Source organism: Clavelina lepadiformis, chromosome 3 (genome assembly GCF_947623445.1).
Source record: "Clavelina lepadiformis chromosome 3, kaClaLepa1.1, whole genome shotgun sequence".
Taxonomy (NCBI): domain Eukaryota; kingdom Metazoa; phylum Chordata; class Ascidiacea; order Aplousobranchia; family Clavelinidae; genus Clavelina; species Clavelina lepadiformis.
In genome coordinates, this window is record NC_135242.1 from 1889366 (window position 1) to 1905276 (window position 15911).

General features: G+C 34.1%; 1 protein-coding gene and 1 pseudogene across 1 annotated transcript; both read right to left on the minus strand.

The window, feature by feature from the left end:
• Positions 1 to 403: 403 nt before the first annotated feature.
• Positions 404 to 5874, minus strand: LOC143449182 (uncharacterized). The gene has a single exon (XM_076949277.1). It carries the CDS (start codon positions 5175 to 5177, stop codon positions 3411 to 3413), a length of 1767 nt encoding a protein of 588 aa, XP_076805392.1. The 5' UTR covers positions 5178 to 5874; the 3' UTR covers positions 404 to 3410.
• Positions 5875 to 7542: 1668 nt separating this feature from the next.
• Positions 7543 to 15808, minus strand: LOC143448635 (uncharacterized; annotated as a pseudogene).
• Positions 15809 to 15911: the final 103 nt, after the last annotated feature.

Sequence of the window (15911 nt, forward strand, 5' to 3'; positions counted from 1 at the left end):
ACTGATAAAGGCTCATCTTCAACGATAACAACACGAGATGAAAACGATCCAGATCTGGAGGAGCACTGTTTGGCCGAGATGCTGGGATCCGACTCAGTGTGTGGGGGATCTGGCATCACAAGATGTTGATTCCCATGAGATAAACATAGAAGGTCTTGACTAGGTTCATCTGTGGTTTTAGTTTTTTCTTCTTCGGTTAATGGCATCCTTTTGTTTGCTTCTGCTTTAAGTTGCTTCAAATTTAATTCCTCGATTTTTTCTTCCATTTTTATAAATTCCTTCTTCATATCTTTTCTAATCGATTTCAATTCTCGCAAAATCAAGTTTCCTATTGCCTTCATTATAACATCATTATCAACTTGGACACCAGCTATTAAAGATTCCATACTTACTTGGAAACAACCTATAAAGAAAAACAGTAAGTGACAATTAGAAATTAAATGTTACGATTTAGAAAACAGTAATGACAACGATGTGAATGGAGTACCTTAAAATATGATAAACTACAAAAACGTGATAACAAAAACCTAGACTCGAGTATAACAAATCAAGAATTAAACTAGAGATACTCATCATGATTAAGACAAAGATATCGCAATGTCAACACAGCTAGGTATCAAGCAAGGCTCGCAGTAATCCTCTGAGTTTCAACTGCTCTGCTATTTAGCTGGCACTACATAGCATAGCTATCCCATGCATGTCAATTTAACCTCGTAACATCAACAGAAAACTAAAAGTACATTTTGAAGTAATTTGCAAAAAGTAGAATATGACATTAATCAACATATAGCCTGTATAGATGTACACATTGCCAATAAAATATTAATTGACTTTACATGATCAATAATCTTGTAATCTCAGCAGGAACGAATAAGAAAATCTATTACTTTTGTATGGGTTTTTGATCATGATCATGATCACGACTAAAGCTGTCACAACAAAATAGGCAACAGTATTGTTTTTCACTTGTGTAGCAAAGTTAATATTAATATCAAACATTTTCCAAAGGTCTGGACATTTCATCTGTGTGTAGCAGCTTGTGTCTATTAAGATTAAAGTTCTTCGCAAACTGCATACCACAAATTTCACAAGTGTGTTGACATTTTATAGTGTCAGTTTCAACTGGGTGAAGACAACGCTTATGCCTGTTAAGATTGAATCTTTTTCCAAATTCCTTACCGCAGATTTCACAAGTATACTGGCCTCTAGCAGTTTTAGATGATAGATGTAAGGGTTTTTGTAAACATGCCTTGTTCATGCAGCCAACCTTAGTCACGGTTTCACGGCAACATTTCCCAGTTAAACCTTTTTGATTAATGGGCCCTTAAAAATGTTCTAAAGTACTACTTGCACAAGGTTCTTTGTTTGTTGCGTTTTCAAAACTTTTCGATTCCTGATCTGACAAAAACCCATCATTCACAGAATAATCGTCAATTCCAGAAGCATTACTTGAAACGTCTGATACACCACTACGACTCAGAGAAGTGTAGGAGTTGTTTTCAAAGTTTGTAGACAAATTCTCAGCTACATGTTTAGGAAATGTTTCAGATTGTTTAAAGTATAACCGTTGCAAACCTTCTTGTTCGTCATCTAACAAAAATTCCTCTTTAATCTTTTCAAAATGAGCAAAAATTGATGAGTTTTCTCAATAAGCTTCTTGATCACAAACATCAGATTGTATAGATGGTGAACCTGATGCTTGCTCATATGATAACGTGTTGCTCACAACTTTAGCTCTATCAGTTTCTTCCAAAAAATTCTTTAAAATCAATTCTTCAATTCTTTCTTCCAATTTTACAAATTCTTTCTCCACATTCATCCTCACTGATTTTATTTCTTGCAAGAACAAGTGTCGGATTGTCATTGTTGCACCATTACCATCAACCTGATTCTGGATCAGATCAGTTTCCATTCTTTCTGTGTTTATATAAACTCAACATAAATATTTTCAATTCAAGCTGAAATAAACCCATCAGCAAAACTGAATCAATAAGACAACAATAACACACACAGGGACATAATAATATAAAACATGACAAACGTAAACTCTAGGCTATTATAAAAGCTCCACTAGACTATTATAAAATAAAAAGGTAAACATTGAACACTTTCATCATAAAAAAATAAAAGTGATGTGAAGACTGCAGCTATTTGTACTGTAATAATTAAATTAAGAGACTTATAAGTTATTAGCAAAAAGTAGTAATTACACAAAAATGTGATAAAAATGCAATCAAACTTGCATCAACCTTGGGTCTTTAAAACAAGAAAAACAATTAGTGAACAAAGCCTGAATTATACTAAAGCCAAAACAATTTTTCACAGAATTCACATCAGTGCAGGGCCAAGCACAACAAATTTCCATGCACAGTATGTCTGTTCATTTGGAAATAGCGATAGCAGAAAAAAGCTTTACTTTAAAAACAATTTCTAGAAAAAAATTATTTACTTATAGAAAAAAATTTATAGAGAAATTAGTGTTTGCCGAAATATTTATCAGCAAACAAATGAATGAAACTTTGGATTAAAATTTATAGAAAAAGAATCGAGAAATGAATGCGATTTTAAGAAAAAAAATAACAACGTGATTTGGTACCTTAACCCGTGTTTGTATTATCAAAGTATGTGATGATTTAACAATTCAGCAACAAGTCACAATGGCAGTGGTAAGACAGTGCCAGTTCATGGTGTGAATGACATTGGCTGATTGACATTGATAAATTATTTATAAACTACATGAAAAACACAAAAACTATCAAAAACGCAGTTAATAAAACATTAACAAATGTAGAGTGCTCTTATGAACAAAGTTTTTTTTGGGGTTTGCATTGTGCATTTGTTCTAAATTTAATAGGTAAGGTAGGTATGTGTAAAATGACTACAAATGGATTCATTTAAAACACATTCTATTGGTTGGCCGCATAAGTTGAAGAAGTCAACAATTTTACTTGTTCCTAGACGTTAAAAATACAATGCATGTGAATGCATAAACTGATGCAATGTTACAACTAGTCTAGCCAAGCAACCACTAAAGACAATTATCCTTGCTTAAAAAAAATTTACAAGGACAATGACCAGAAAATTGAGAACCAGATCCTGTATCTTGAACTTACTTTATAGTTTTTCTTAATAGTTCATCAACGAAAACATCATAATATATGAAATGGGGACACCAATTCTAAACTTATAAATACTCAACAAAAGAATATATGAAAACACTCGAACCAAGCAAGCAAGCCAAGCAACCACTGAAGACAATTTTATCCTTGCTTATAAAAAATTTTACAAGGTTAGCACCATAAAATCATGAATCAGACCCTGTATCATTTCCGGACAAAGATTTCCGAGACTGACAAATTTCTTTTCAACGTAAATGACCTCAGACAAAAAGAAAATTGACAAGGTCGCTCTCAAGTGTGGATTCTCATATGATTTTTCAAATGGCTGCTTTGGGAAAATGACTTGTGGCACACATCGCATTGATAAGGTCGTTCACCAGTGTGGGTTCTCATATGACTTTTCAAACTGCTGCTATTGATAAATGACTTGTGGCACACATCGCATTGATAAGGTCGTTCACCAGTGTGGGTTCTCATATGTATTTTCAAATGGCTGCTTTTGATGAATGACTTGTGGCACACATCACATTGAAAACGTCGCTCTCCAGTGTGGGTTCTCATGTGAGTTTTCAAATCACTGTCAGTGGAAAATGACTTGTGGCACACATCGCAATGATAAGGTCGTTCTCCAGTGTGAGTTCTCATATGTATTTTTAAATGGCTGCTAATGAAAAATGACTTGTGGCACACATCGCATTGATAAGGTCGTTCACCAGTGTGGGTTCTCATATGAGTTTTCAAATGGCTGCTTTGGGAAAATGACTTGTGGCACACATCGCATTGATAAGGTCGCTCTCCAGTGTGGGTTCTCATGTGAGTTTTCAAATCACTGTCAGTGGAAAATGACTTGTGGCACACATCGCATTGATAAGGTCGTTCACCAGTGTGAGTTCTCATATGTATTTTTAAATGGCTGCTATTGAAAAATGACTTGTGGCACACATCGCATTGATAAGGTCGTTCACCAGTGTGGGTTCTCATATGAGTTTTCAAATGGCTGCTTTGGGAAAATGACTTGTGGCACACATCGCATTGATAAGGTCGCTCTCCAGTGTGGGTTCTCATGTGAGTTTTCAAATCACTGTCAGTGGAAAACGACTTGTGGCACACATCGCATTGATATGGTCGCTCTCCAGTGTGAGTTCTCATGTGAGCTTTCAAATCCTTGTTAGCAGAAAATGACTTGTGGCACACATCGCATTGATAAGGTCGCTCTCCAGTGTGGGTTCTTATGTGAGTATTCAAGTTTGCTTTATGTTGGAATAATTTATTACAAAACTTGCAGAAAAAACGTTTTTCTTTGTTGTTTCCAACAAACATCTGAGTCTGGAATTTGCAAGCATTTTTTCTATCATTTGTTGCAGAATTATCAAAGAACAATTCCACAGAATCGCCGCATTCTTCATCGGAACTTCTTTCAATACAGTTTCTGGTATCGATCGTTTTAACTATGGATTTTACTCCAATATCTGATTGAGAAGGTAATTTATTTGATATGGATATAGTTGGGTCATCAGTCTCAGTTGGCAAATCTGCATATTGTTGCAACAACAAAGGTTCGTCTTGAATAACATCAAATTCAGGATAAATTGATGCCTTTTCAGAATGATCTTCTTCAATACTGGTTTGGGGCTTAACAGTTTTAACTACGGCACTTAATTCAATCTCTGATTGATGAGAAAATTTATTTGACATGGACATACTTGGGTTATTCATTTCAGAAAACTCCCAATGCTGCAACAGCAAAGGTTCTTCTTTGATAGCACCAACAAGAGGTAGAACTGATGCATTCTGAGAATAAACTTCTTTAATACAAATGCCGATATCAGATGCTACATCTAATGCTTGTGACGTTTTATTAATCAGTATTGGATTGTTTATGATTTCAGCTTTCTTTGTTTCTGCCAGAATCTTTGAAACTATATCTTCCATATTTTCTTGCACTTTAGCAAATTCTATCTTCATATCTTGTCGCATTGATTTGAATTCTTGTGAAACCATATCACTGATTGCTTTCAATAAAAAATCAACTTGCATACCAGCTGGATGACAATCCATTGCCTATTTATCATATAACTTTATAACCTATTTGCTGAAAAGAACTTAAAATATTTGAAGATTTTCTTGATAGCGGAAAACTGATAATGTGTAACCAAAACCGTTGGAATAAAGACATAAATCTAAATTAATCTTTTCATAATTACCACAAAGTAAAGAACAGCAGTGACAGTCAAATACAAAAACGAAAATCAAAAGATTATCTGTTGTTTTGAAAAAAGCTTCTAAAGAATTCTGCATAGTTTGAAAATGCAAAGCATAGACGAACTTGGCAGGATTTCGCAGATGTACAAAGACATGGTCGATTTCTTGGTCATCTACATCGACGAAATACCTTGATGGCTGGTCATTCGAGCAGAACAAGTCACTGCAATTCTTTTCCAATAAGTTAGTGATAAACTATGTCATTCAGCAAATAACCAAAATGTTGACTAAAATAAATGTGCGATAAATTTCATGTTTATGTCACCTTCATTTGAAAAATTTCCTGGTAAAAGTGCGCACCGAGATTTGTTTAAAAATAATAATTTTTCTTGGCAGGTTTAAAATAAAGACGCATCGTGCAATTGAAGATTGTTTGTCGGCGGCTGAACCTTTGCAGAGCTTGGATGACTTTTCTCTCCCACTAAAGAACGAAGCAAACCTCCACTATCTAGGGTTGCCAGATTGGATGTGCTTGCTTCCTGTGTTATTAATTTGCTGCCTTAATTTGTGAAAGAGAATCCATCAGTGAAATTAAACGCAGTTCTTTTAAAACTAACACTTCCATGAGATTATCCATAACAGTAAACACTAGGAACTCTCAATCAACAACAAAACTGTTCTGTCTACAAAAATACTGCCCATAAAAAAAGTAAATTTCGTTACAGAATGTTGTTCTAAAATTGTCAAGGAATAACAAACAAAACCAGTCACTGCAGCAGATTCTATGGACTTACTGTTTGCAGAACAAGGATTCCTTGAGCTTACTTACGCCTATTAACTCTTCTAAAAAATTTATAACTGAACCTTGTGCAAAGAAAAGAAAATGTGTAAAGCACAGTCTTAACCATAACTTAAAAATACATAAAACTGATCATCATAATCATCAAACTGTCAAGCATTAGGGATGAAGTTGAACAGTCGTACAACTACAAAAGAATTTTGACATTTGAAAATGAATGTTTGCATTGTTTATTGCATATTGTACACAATTCATGTCAATGATGTTATGTGTGTACAAATGTTCCATCTAACCACTCCGTTTTTTCACCAGTGTGCGTCACTTGGTGCCTGGCAAGAGAAAACTTTGATCGAAATCGCTTTTCACAGATTTCACAAATCCATGGTTTTTCTCCGTTGTGGCATCTCATATGGGTTTTTAAGCAGGTTCCAGAAGACAGCCTTTTAGGACATATTGGGCATTGGATTGGCATTTCTTTAGTATGTATACGAAGATGGCGCTTTAATTTGTATTCTTCTCGGAAGCGTTGTCCGCAAGTCACACACGGCCAAGGTTTGTCTCCAGTGTGCGTAAGCAGATGTCTATTGAGTCTGTATTTATGCGGAAAAGATTTTTCGCAATATTTGCATGTGTATGGCTTGATAGTGCTGTGTAGTTGCTTGTGTATACATAGATATCTTCTCTTGAGAAATGATTTATCACAAACATCACAAATAAACTTTTCATCATTCAGTGTCTCATCGTATTTTAGTGGCGTCTCGCTTTCCTCAAGCAACTTGCATTGCATTTCAGCAACAAGATCAGCTTTACCAAAAGAAATTCTTAAGTGTTTTTTTGCAGATTCTTTCTTTTCTTGATTGCATTTAGATTCTACTTGACATGATTCAGTGGAAAGTTTCTGCTTTTTGGTCACACTTCTAGTTGTGACTGCATCAATGGCAAGTTTATGATTTTTGGGGACACTTTTGGTTGTAGTGTTTTCGAAAAGGTTCTTTTTTGTTTTTCTATCAGATTTCTGTGATGGTTGTTGTTCCAGAACTGATAAAGGCTCTTCTTTAACGATAACAAAACGAGGTGAAAACGATCCAGATCTGGAGGAGCACTGTTTGGCCGAGATGCTGGGATCTGGCATCACAGGATGCTGTTGATTCCCATGAGATAAACATGGAAGGTCTTGACTTGGTTCATCTGTGGTGTTAGTTTTTTCTTCTTCAGTTAATGGCATCCTTTTGTTCGCTTCTGCTTTAAGTTGCTTCAAATTGAATTCCTCAATTTTTTCTTCCATTTTTATAAATTCCTTCCTCATATCTTTTCTAATTGATTTCAATTCTCGCAAAATCAAGTTTCCTATTGCCTTCATTATAACATCATTATCAACTTGCACACCAGCTATTAAAGATTCCATATTTACTTAGAAACAACCTGTAAAGAAAAACAGTAAGTGACAATTAGAAATTAAATGTTACGATTTAGAAAACAGTAATGACAACAATGTGACTGGAGTACCTTAAAATATGATAAAATGCAAAAGTGTGATAAGAAAAACATAGACTCGAGTATAACAAGTCAAGCATTAAACTAGAGATGCTTGTCATGATTAATACAAAGATTAAGACAAGGATATCGCAATATCAACACTACTGGGTATCAAGCAAGGCTCACAGTAGTCCTCTGAGTTCTAACTGCTCTGTTATTTAGCTGGCACTACATAGCTATGGCATGCTTGTTAATTTAACCTCGTTACATCACCAGAAAACTAAAACTACATTTTGAAGTATTTTGCAAAAAAAGACTATGACATTAATCAACATATAGCCTATATGCAAGTACACGTAAAAGTGGACAAATAAAACACAAACAAATGGATGCAGCATCCGAATGAATGGTTTGCAAATATTTATTGATTTGAATTCTTGTGATATCAAATCACTGATTTCTTTTAAAAGGAAATCAATATGTGTATTATCTGGATGACACTCCATGGTTTGATTGTGATACAAATACAATAAAAATATTATAAAACTATACAAACAATTGGCTGAAAACGTGAAAGGTAAAAAGTTTTAATAAAAAGGAACATATTAATTTGAATAATAAATTGTCAAAACCAAAAATATTGAATTGAAATGTTAAAAGTAAATTGTAATAAATATGCTTGCTATGACAGTTGACAAAAATTATGATGCGTTTAAAGAAGAACACAAATAAACAGGAAATAACCATTTGAAACCCTACACATGATGACAAAAATCTATTTCAAAGTCATTATTTTAAAGTTAATTCAGTCAATTACATAATAATGTTTTTGCTTAACTCATGACAGCAATTGTTTTCTTAATTAAATAAAACACTTGACTAATGCTTTCTCCACAAATAAACATAAATTGTAAAATTAACATAGGATTTACGAGCCCCAGAAAATTGTGAACCAGGTCAGGTATCATGAACTTTAGAATTTATCTTAAAAGTTTATCAAAAAATATCATCATATGTTAAATGGAGACACCAAGTCTATATTTATAAATACCCAAGAAATGAATATATGAAAACACTCCAACATAATTTTCACAATTGTTTAATTAAGTAGTTTTCTTCCACATAGAAATTGGGGAACATCTTTTAAATTAATTACAACTAGAAAACTAAACATTTGATAATTATACAATGTTTTTTGCCAAAAACAACCAATATAGTGCAATTTTATGTTTCATGAAATATAGAAAGTTACCGATAAAACATGTAAGAGCAGAAAACTAAATTGCAAATAAATTGATGCAAAATCTGGATAAATGGTTTGTAAATGTTTTTTGAGGCTATGTTTTTGTCCAAACACCTTTTCAAAAAATTTACCTTGCCCCAATGTGAGTTTTAACACGTGTTAATAATTATCGTTTCATCGTTTCAACGACTTTTGACCAAAAAAACAAAATATTGTCAAGGTCGCTTTCCAGTGTGAATAGTTTCATGAATCCGCAAATTGCTCTTTTGGAAAAATAAATATTGAAATATATGGCATTGATAAGGTCATTCTCCATTGTGAATTTTCATATTATCTTTTTAATTGCAGACTTTGGTAAATGACTTGTGACACACCTGGCATTGATAAGGTCGCTCTCCATTGTGGATTGTCATATGAGTTTTTAAAATGCTGCTTTGGGTAAATGACATGTGGCACACGGTTCCACGACAATTAACCGTGGGAAATTGACCGCGAACAAACTCACCGGGGACAACTGACCGTGACGTAAATTTACCCAGAACCAACTGACCTTAAATCATATTATCACTTAAATCATATAATTTGAATAAACAACAATGCTAATTTGCGTAAAAAATAAAAATAAAATGCGTAGCGGTTGATTTGTGTCGCCGGCCAATTTGTTGCCGGTCAGTTGACCACGACCAATTGTCGCCGGTGAATTTGTTCACGGTCAATTGACGTGATCCCGTGGCACACCTTGTATTGATAAGGTCGCACTCCAGTGTGAGTTCTTACATGAACTTACAAACTGCTGCTTTCAGAAAAAGACTTGTGTCACATATTGCATTGATAAGGTCGCTCTCCAGTGTGGGTTCTCATATGAGTTTTTAAACTACTTCTTCTGGTAAATGACTTGTGGCACACATCGCATTGATAAGGTCGCTCTCCAGTGTGAGTTCTCATATGAGTTTTTAAAACGCTGTTTTGGTTAAATGACTTGTGGCAAACATCGCATTGATAAGGTCGCTCTCCAGTGTGAGTCCTTATATGATCTTTCAAATGGCTGCTAACGGAAAATGACTTGTGGCACACCTGGCATTGATAAGGTCGCTCTCCAGTGTGGATTTTCATATGATTTTGCAAAATGCTGATAGAGGAAAATGATTTGTGGCAAACATCACATTGATAAGGTAGCTCTCCAGTGTGGGTTCTCATATGAGTTTTTAAACTGCTGCTTTGGGTGAATGACTGGTTGCACACATCGCATTGATAAGGTCGCTCTCCAGTGTGAGTTCTTATATGAGATTTCAAAGTGCTGTTATTAGAAAATGACTTGTGGCACACATCGCATTGATAAGGTTGCTCACCTGTGTGAGTTCTAATGTGAGTTTTCAAACCGCTGCTATCGGAAAATGACTTGTGGCACACCTGGCATTGATAAGGTTGCTCTCCAGTGTGAGTTCTCATATGAGTTTTCAAATTGCTGCTAATGGAAAATGCCTTATGGCACACATCGCATTGATAAGGTTGCTCTCCAGTGTGAGTTCTCATATGAATTTTCAAACGGCTGTTGGCGGAAAATGACTTGTGACACACATCGCATTGATAAGGTTGGTCTCCAGTGTGAGTTCTTACATGAGTTTTTAAATGGTTCCTTTTGGTAAATGACTTGTGACATATCTGGCATTGATAAGGTCGTTCACCAGTGTGGATTCTCATATGTCTTTTCAAATTGCCGCTATCGGTAAATGACTTGTGGCACACATCGCATTGATAAGGTCGCTCTCCAGTGTGGGTTCTCATATGAGCTTTTAAATGGTTGTTTTGGGTAAATGACTTGTGACACACCTGGCATTGATAAGGTCGCTCTCCGGTATGGATATTCATATGAGTTTGCAAACTGACATTTTGGGTAAATGATTTGTGACACAACTGACATTGATAAGGCCGCTCACCAGTGTGAGTTCTTACGTGAGTATTCAAGTTTGCTTTGTGTTGGAATAATTTATCACAAAACTTGCAGAAAAAACGTTTTTCTTTGTTGTTTCCAACTAACACCTGAGGCTGGATTTTGCAAGCATTGTTTCTATCATTTGTTGCAGAATTATGAAAGAACATTTCCACAGAATCGCTGCATTCTTCATCTGAACTTCTTTCAATACAGTTCCTGGTATCAATCGTTTTAACTGTGGCTTTTACTCCAATCTCTGAGTGAGAAGTTAATTTATTTAATATGGATATAGTTGGGTCATCAATCTCAGTTTGCAAATCTGCATAATTTTGCAACAACAAAGGTTCCTCTTCAATAACATCAAATTGAGGATAAACTGATGCCTTTTCAGAATGATCTTCTTCAATACAGGTTTGGGGCTTAACAGTTTTAACTATGGCACTTAATCCAATCTCTGATTGATGAGAAAATTTATTTGACATGGACATACTTGGGTCATCCATTTCAGAAACCTCCCAATGCTGCAACAGCAAAGGTTCTTCTTTGATAGCATCAACAGTAGGAAGAACTGATGTATTCTGAGAATAAACTTCTTTAATACAAATGTCGATATCAGATTCTACATCTAATGCTTGTGACGTTTTATTAATCGGTATTGGATTGTTTATGGTTTCAGCTTTCTTTGTTTCAGCCAGAATCTTTGAAACCATATCTTCCATATTTTCTTGCACTTTAGCAAATTCTATCTTCATATCTTGTCGCATTGATTTGAATTCTTGTGAAATCATATCACTGATTGCTTTCAATAAAAAATCAACTTGCATACCAACTGGATGACAATCCATTGCCTAGTTATCATACAACTTTATAACCTATTTGCTGAAAAGAACTGAAAGAACTTAAAATATTTGAAGATTTTCTTGATTGCGGAAAACTGATAATATGTAACCAAAACTGTTGGAATAAAAATAATAAATCTAAATAATTTTTTTCAAATTTTACTACAAAGTAAAGAATAGCAGTGACTGTCACATACAAAAACAAAAATATTCCCTGTTGTTTTGAAAGAATGTTTATAAAGACTTCTACATAGTTTCAACATGTAAAACACACGAGATCATCTTAAATGACATTACACACCAGTTTGACCTAAACTTGCTTATAAAAACATTTACAAGGATAATGACCAGAAAATTGAGAACCAGATCCTGTATCTTGAACTTTATAGTTTTTCTTAATAGTTCATCAACAAAAATATCACAATATATGAAATGGGGACACCAATTCTATACTTATAAATACCCAACAAACGAATATATGAAAACACTCGAACCAAATGTTCACAATTTTTTAATGAAGTAGTTTTCCTTCACAATTAAATTGAGACACATCTTTTAACTTAATCACAATTGGAAAACTGAAAATTTTAAAATGTTTTCGCCAAAGGCAACCAATATAGTGCAATTATATGTTTCACAAAATATAGAAAGATACCGATAAAACATGTAAAAATAGAAAGTTGCAAATAAAACATGTAAAAGTGAACAAATAAAGCACAAACAAATGGATGCAGCATCTGGATAAATGGTTTGTAAATGTTTTTTAAGGGTAAGTTTTTGTCCAAACACCTTTACAAAATATTTACAGTGCCCCAATCTGAGTTTTAATATGTGTTAATAATTATTGATTCAACGTAAACGATTTGTGACAAAACTAAAAAAACATTGTCAAGGTCGCTTTCCAGTGTGAATAGTTTCTTGAATCCGCAAATTGCTGTTTTGGGAAATAGAATTTTGACACACTTGGTATTAATATGGTCATTCTCCATTGTGAGTTCCCATATGAGTTTTCAAACTTCTGCTAACGGAAAATGACTTGTGGCACACCTGGCATTGACAAAGTCGTTCACCAGTGTGACCTCGCATATGATCCTGCAAATTTACATTTTGGATAAATGACTTGAGACAAATTCGGCATTGATAAGGTTTCTCTCCAGTGTGAGTTCTTCTATGAACTTTCAAACTGTTGCTTTCGGAAAATAACTTGTGGCACATATTGCATTGATAAGGTCGCTCTCCAGTGTGAGTTCTCATATGAGTTTTCAAATTGCTGCTAATGGAGAATGATTTGTGGCACACATCGCATTGATAAGGTCGCTCTTCAGTGTGGATTCTCATATGAGTTTTCAAATTGCTGCAAGCGGAAAAGGACTTGTGGCACACATCGCATTGATAAGGTCGCTCTCTTGTGTGAGTTCTCATATGAGTTTTCAATTTGCTCTGTTTATGGTTTCAGCTTTCTTTGTTTTGTGCCAGAAATTTTGAAACTATATCTTCCATATTTTCTTGCACTTTAGCAAATTCTATCTTCATATCTTGTCGCATTGCTTTGTATTCTTGTGAAATAAGATCACTGATTGATTTCAATAAAAAATCAACATGCATTTTATCTGGATGACACTCCATGGTTTGATTGTGATACAATAAAACTGTTATAAAACTATACAAATAATGGCTGAAAATGTGAAAAGTAAAAAGTTTTAATAAAAAGTAACATATTAATTTGAATAATAATATTTCAAAACCAAAAAATTGAATTGAAATATTAAAAGTACAAATGCGAGAGGAGGAATACATATACAATAGTTATGTAATAATAATATAATATATATATAATATATTATAGCAATTTAATAGTACGAATATAAGAGGAGGAAATTTGTTTAACTTGTCAAAGATGTCAAAACCAAAAAATTGAATTGAAAAAAGTAAAAATGCTTGCAGTGACAGTTGGAAATATGTATGATGTGTATAAAGAGGAACACAAATAACAGGAAATAACCATTTGAATCCCTACACATGTTGACAGTAATCTATTTCAAAGTCATTTTTTCAAATGTAATTCAGTCAATTACAAAAAAACGTTTTTGCTTAACTCTTGACAGCAATTGTTTCTTAATTAAATAAAACACTTGACCAATACTTTCTCCACATATAAACATTAATTGTAAAATTAACATTGCACCTACGAGGCCCAGAAAATTGTGAACCAGGTCAGGTATCATAAACTTCATAGTTTATCTTAAACGTTTATCAAAAAACATCAAAATATGAGATATGAGGACACCAACTCTATACTTATAAATATCCAACAAATAAATATATGAAAACACTCCAACATAATTTTAGCAATTTTTTAATTAAGTAGTTTTCCTCCACAATGAAATTGGGACACAAAAGTCAAAAAACTTCATGTGTCTTACAAAGGTCCAGAAAAACAAAACTGACCGAAGGAATAATCATCAGGCAATATTACATACTGAATGCAAATAGCCTACCAAACAATTATACAGTCTGTGGCTGAGCAGTGAGCTCTGGATTCACAATAATGCGGTCCTAAGTTCAGTGTTCCGCACCCAGTGGTGCTACCATTGAAATAGCCTTGGGCAAGGCATTAACAACACCTGCTCTTGTTCTTGTTCAGGCTAGCTTAAATTTATTAGAAAATTACTAGAAAGTCAACAAAAGACTTTTCTCAGTCCGAGGATAAAGAGTTTTATACAAAACCAACCCAATAAAATAAACAATATCAAAACTGAGGAAGAGAAAAGACAACAAACCTACCACAGAGTTATAGGATCAGGAAAAATGGCTCACACATGTCTTTTAAGAGACAAATTTAAGCTGAAAGACTCTTCATAATATTCACATTTGTATGGCCATGCTTTAGTGCGAACCGTCATATGCTTTGACAAATAACCTTTTAACTTCAATGACTTTTGACAAAAAGAACATTCATAATGTTTTTATAACTTATAGTTCAGCATTGTCCTTGTTGTTTATACTTCATTCATTGCTGCTTTTCTACATTATTACTATAATTTATATGTGATTGTTAAGCGCCAAACAACTCCTCTTACCGGAAAAGGTGCTATATAAATGTTGTTATTGTTCTTATTCATTATAATGGTGCCTTTCAGTGTGGATAGCCATGTGATGTTGCAAAGAAGATTTCTGGGTAAATGACTTTTGACACTCCTGGCATTGATAAGGTCGCTCTCCAGTATGAATATTCATATGATTTTGCAAATTGCACTTAATGGTAAATGACTTGTGACACACCTCACATCGATAAGGTCGCTCTCCAGTGTGGACTCTCATATGAGTTAAGAAATTGCTTTTACGGGCAAATGACTTGTGACAAACCTCGCATAGATAAAGTTGCTCTCCATTGTGAATACTCATATGAGTTTGCAAATTGCTGTGACAGGCAAATGACTTGTGACAAACCTCGCATTGATAAGGTCGTTCTCCATTGTGCATTCTTATATGAGTTTGCAAACTGCTACTTTGGGTAAAAGATTTTTCACAAACTTTGCATTGATAAGGTCGCTCTCCAGTGTGTATTCTCATATGAGTTTGTAAACTGCTATTTTGGGAAAATGATTTGTAACAAACTTGGCATTGATAAGGGCGCTCTCCAGTATGAGTTCTTATATGATATTTCAAGTGTGTTTTGTTGTTGAATGATTTATCGCAAAACTTGCAAGAAAATTGATTTAGTTTGTTATTTCCAACAACCAAATGTGCATCACCTTTAAAAGCAATGATTGCATCACTTGCTGCGGGTGCATCAAGAAAGATTTCCACAGAATCACTACATTCTCCATCTGAGTTTCTTTCAACACAGCTTTGGCGCTCAATAGTTTTAACTTTGGAATTTACTCCAATATTTGATGGAGGAGGAAATTTATTTAACATGGATATACTTGGTTCATCAGTCTCAGTCTGTGAAACTTCATATTCTTCCAACAAAAAAGGTTCTTCTTCGATAGCTTCAACAATAGGAAGAATTGATGCCTTCTCAGAATATACTCCATCAATGTAAATACCAAAGTCAGATTTTACAACTGATGTTTGCGATGTTACTTCACTTGGAATTGCATTGTTCATGGTTTCAGCTTTCTTTGTTTCTGCAAGAATCTTTGAAACTCTATCTTCCATGTTTTTTTGCATTTGTGCAAATTCCATCTTCATATCTTGTCGAATTAACTTAAATTCTTGTCAAATAAGATCATTCATAACTTTTAATGAAACATCAATTTGAATCGTGGTTTGATTGTTCTGAGAAACTTAAAAT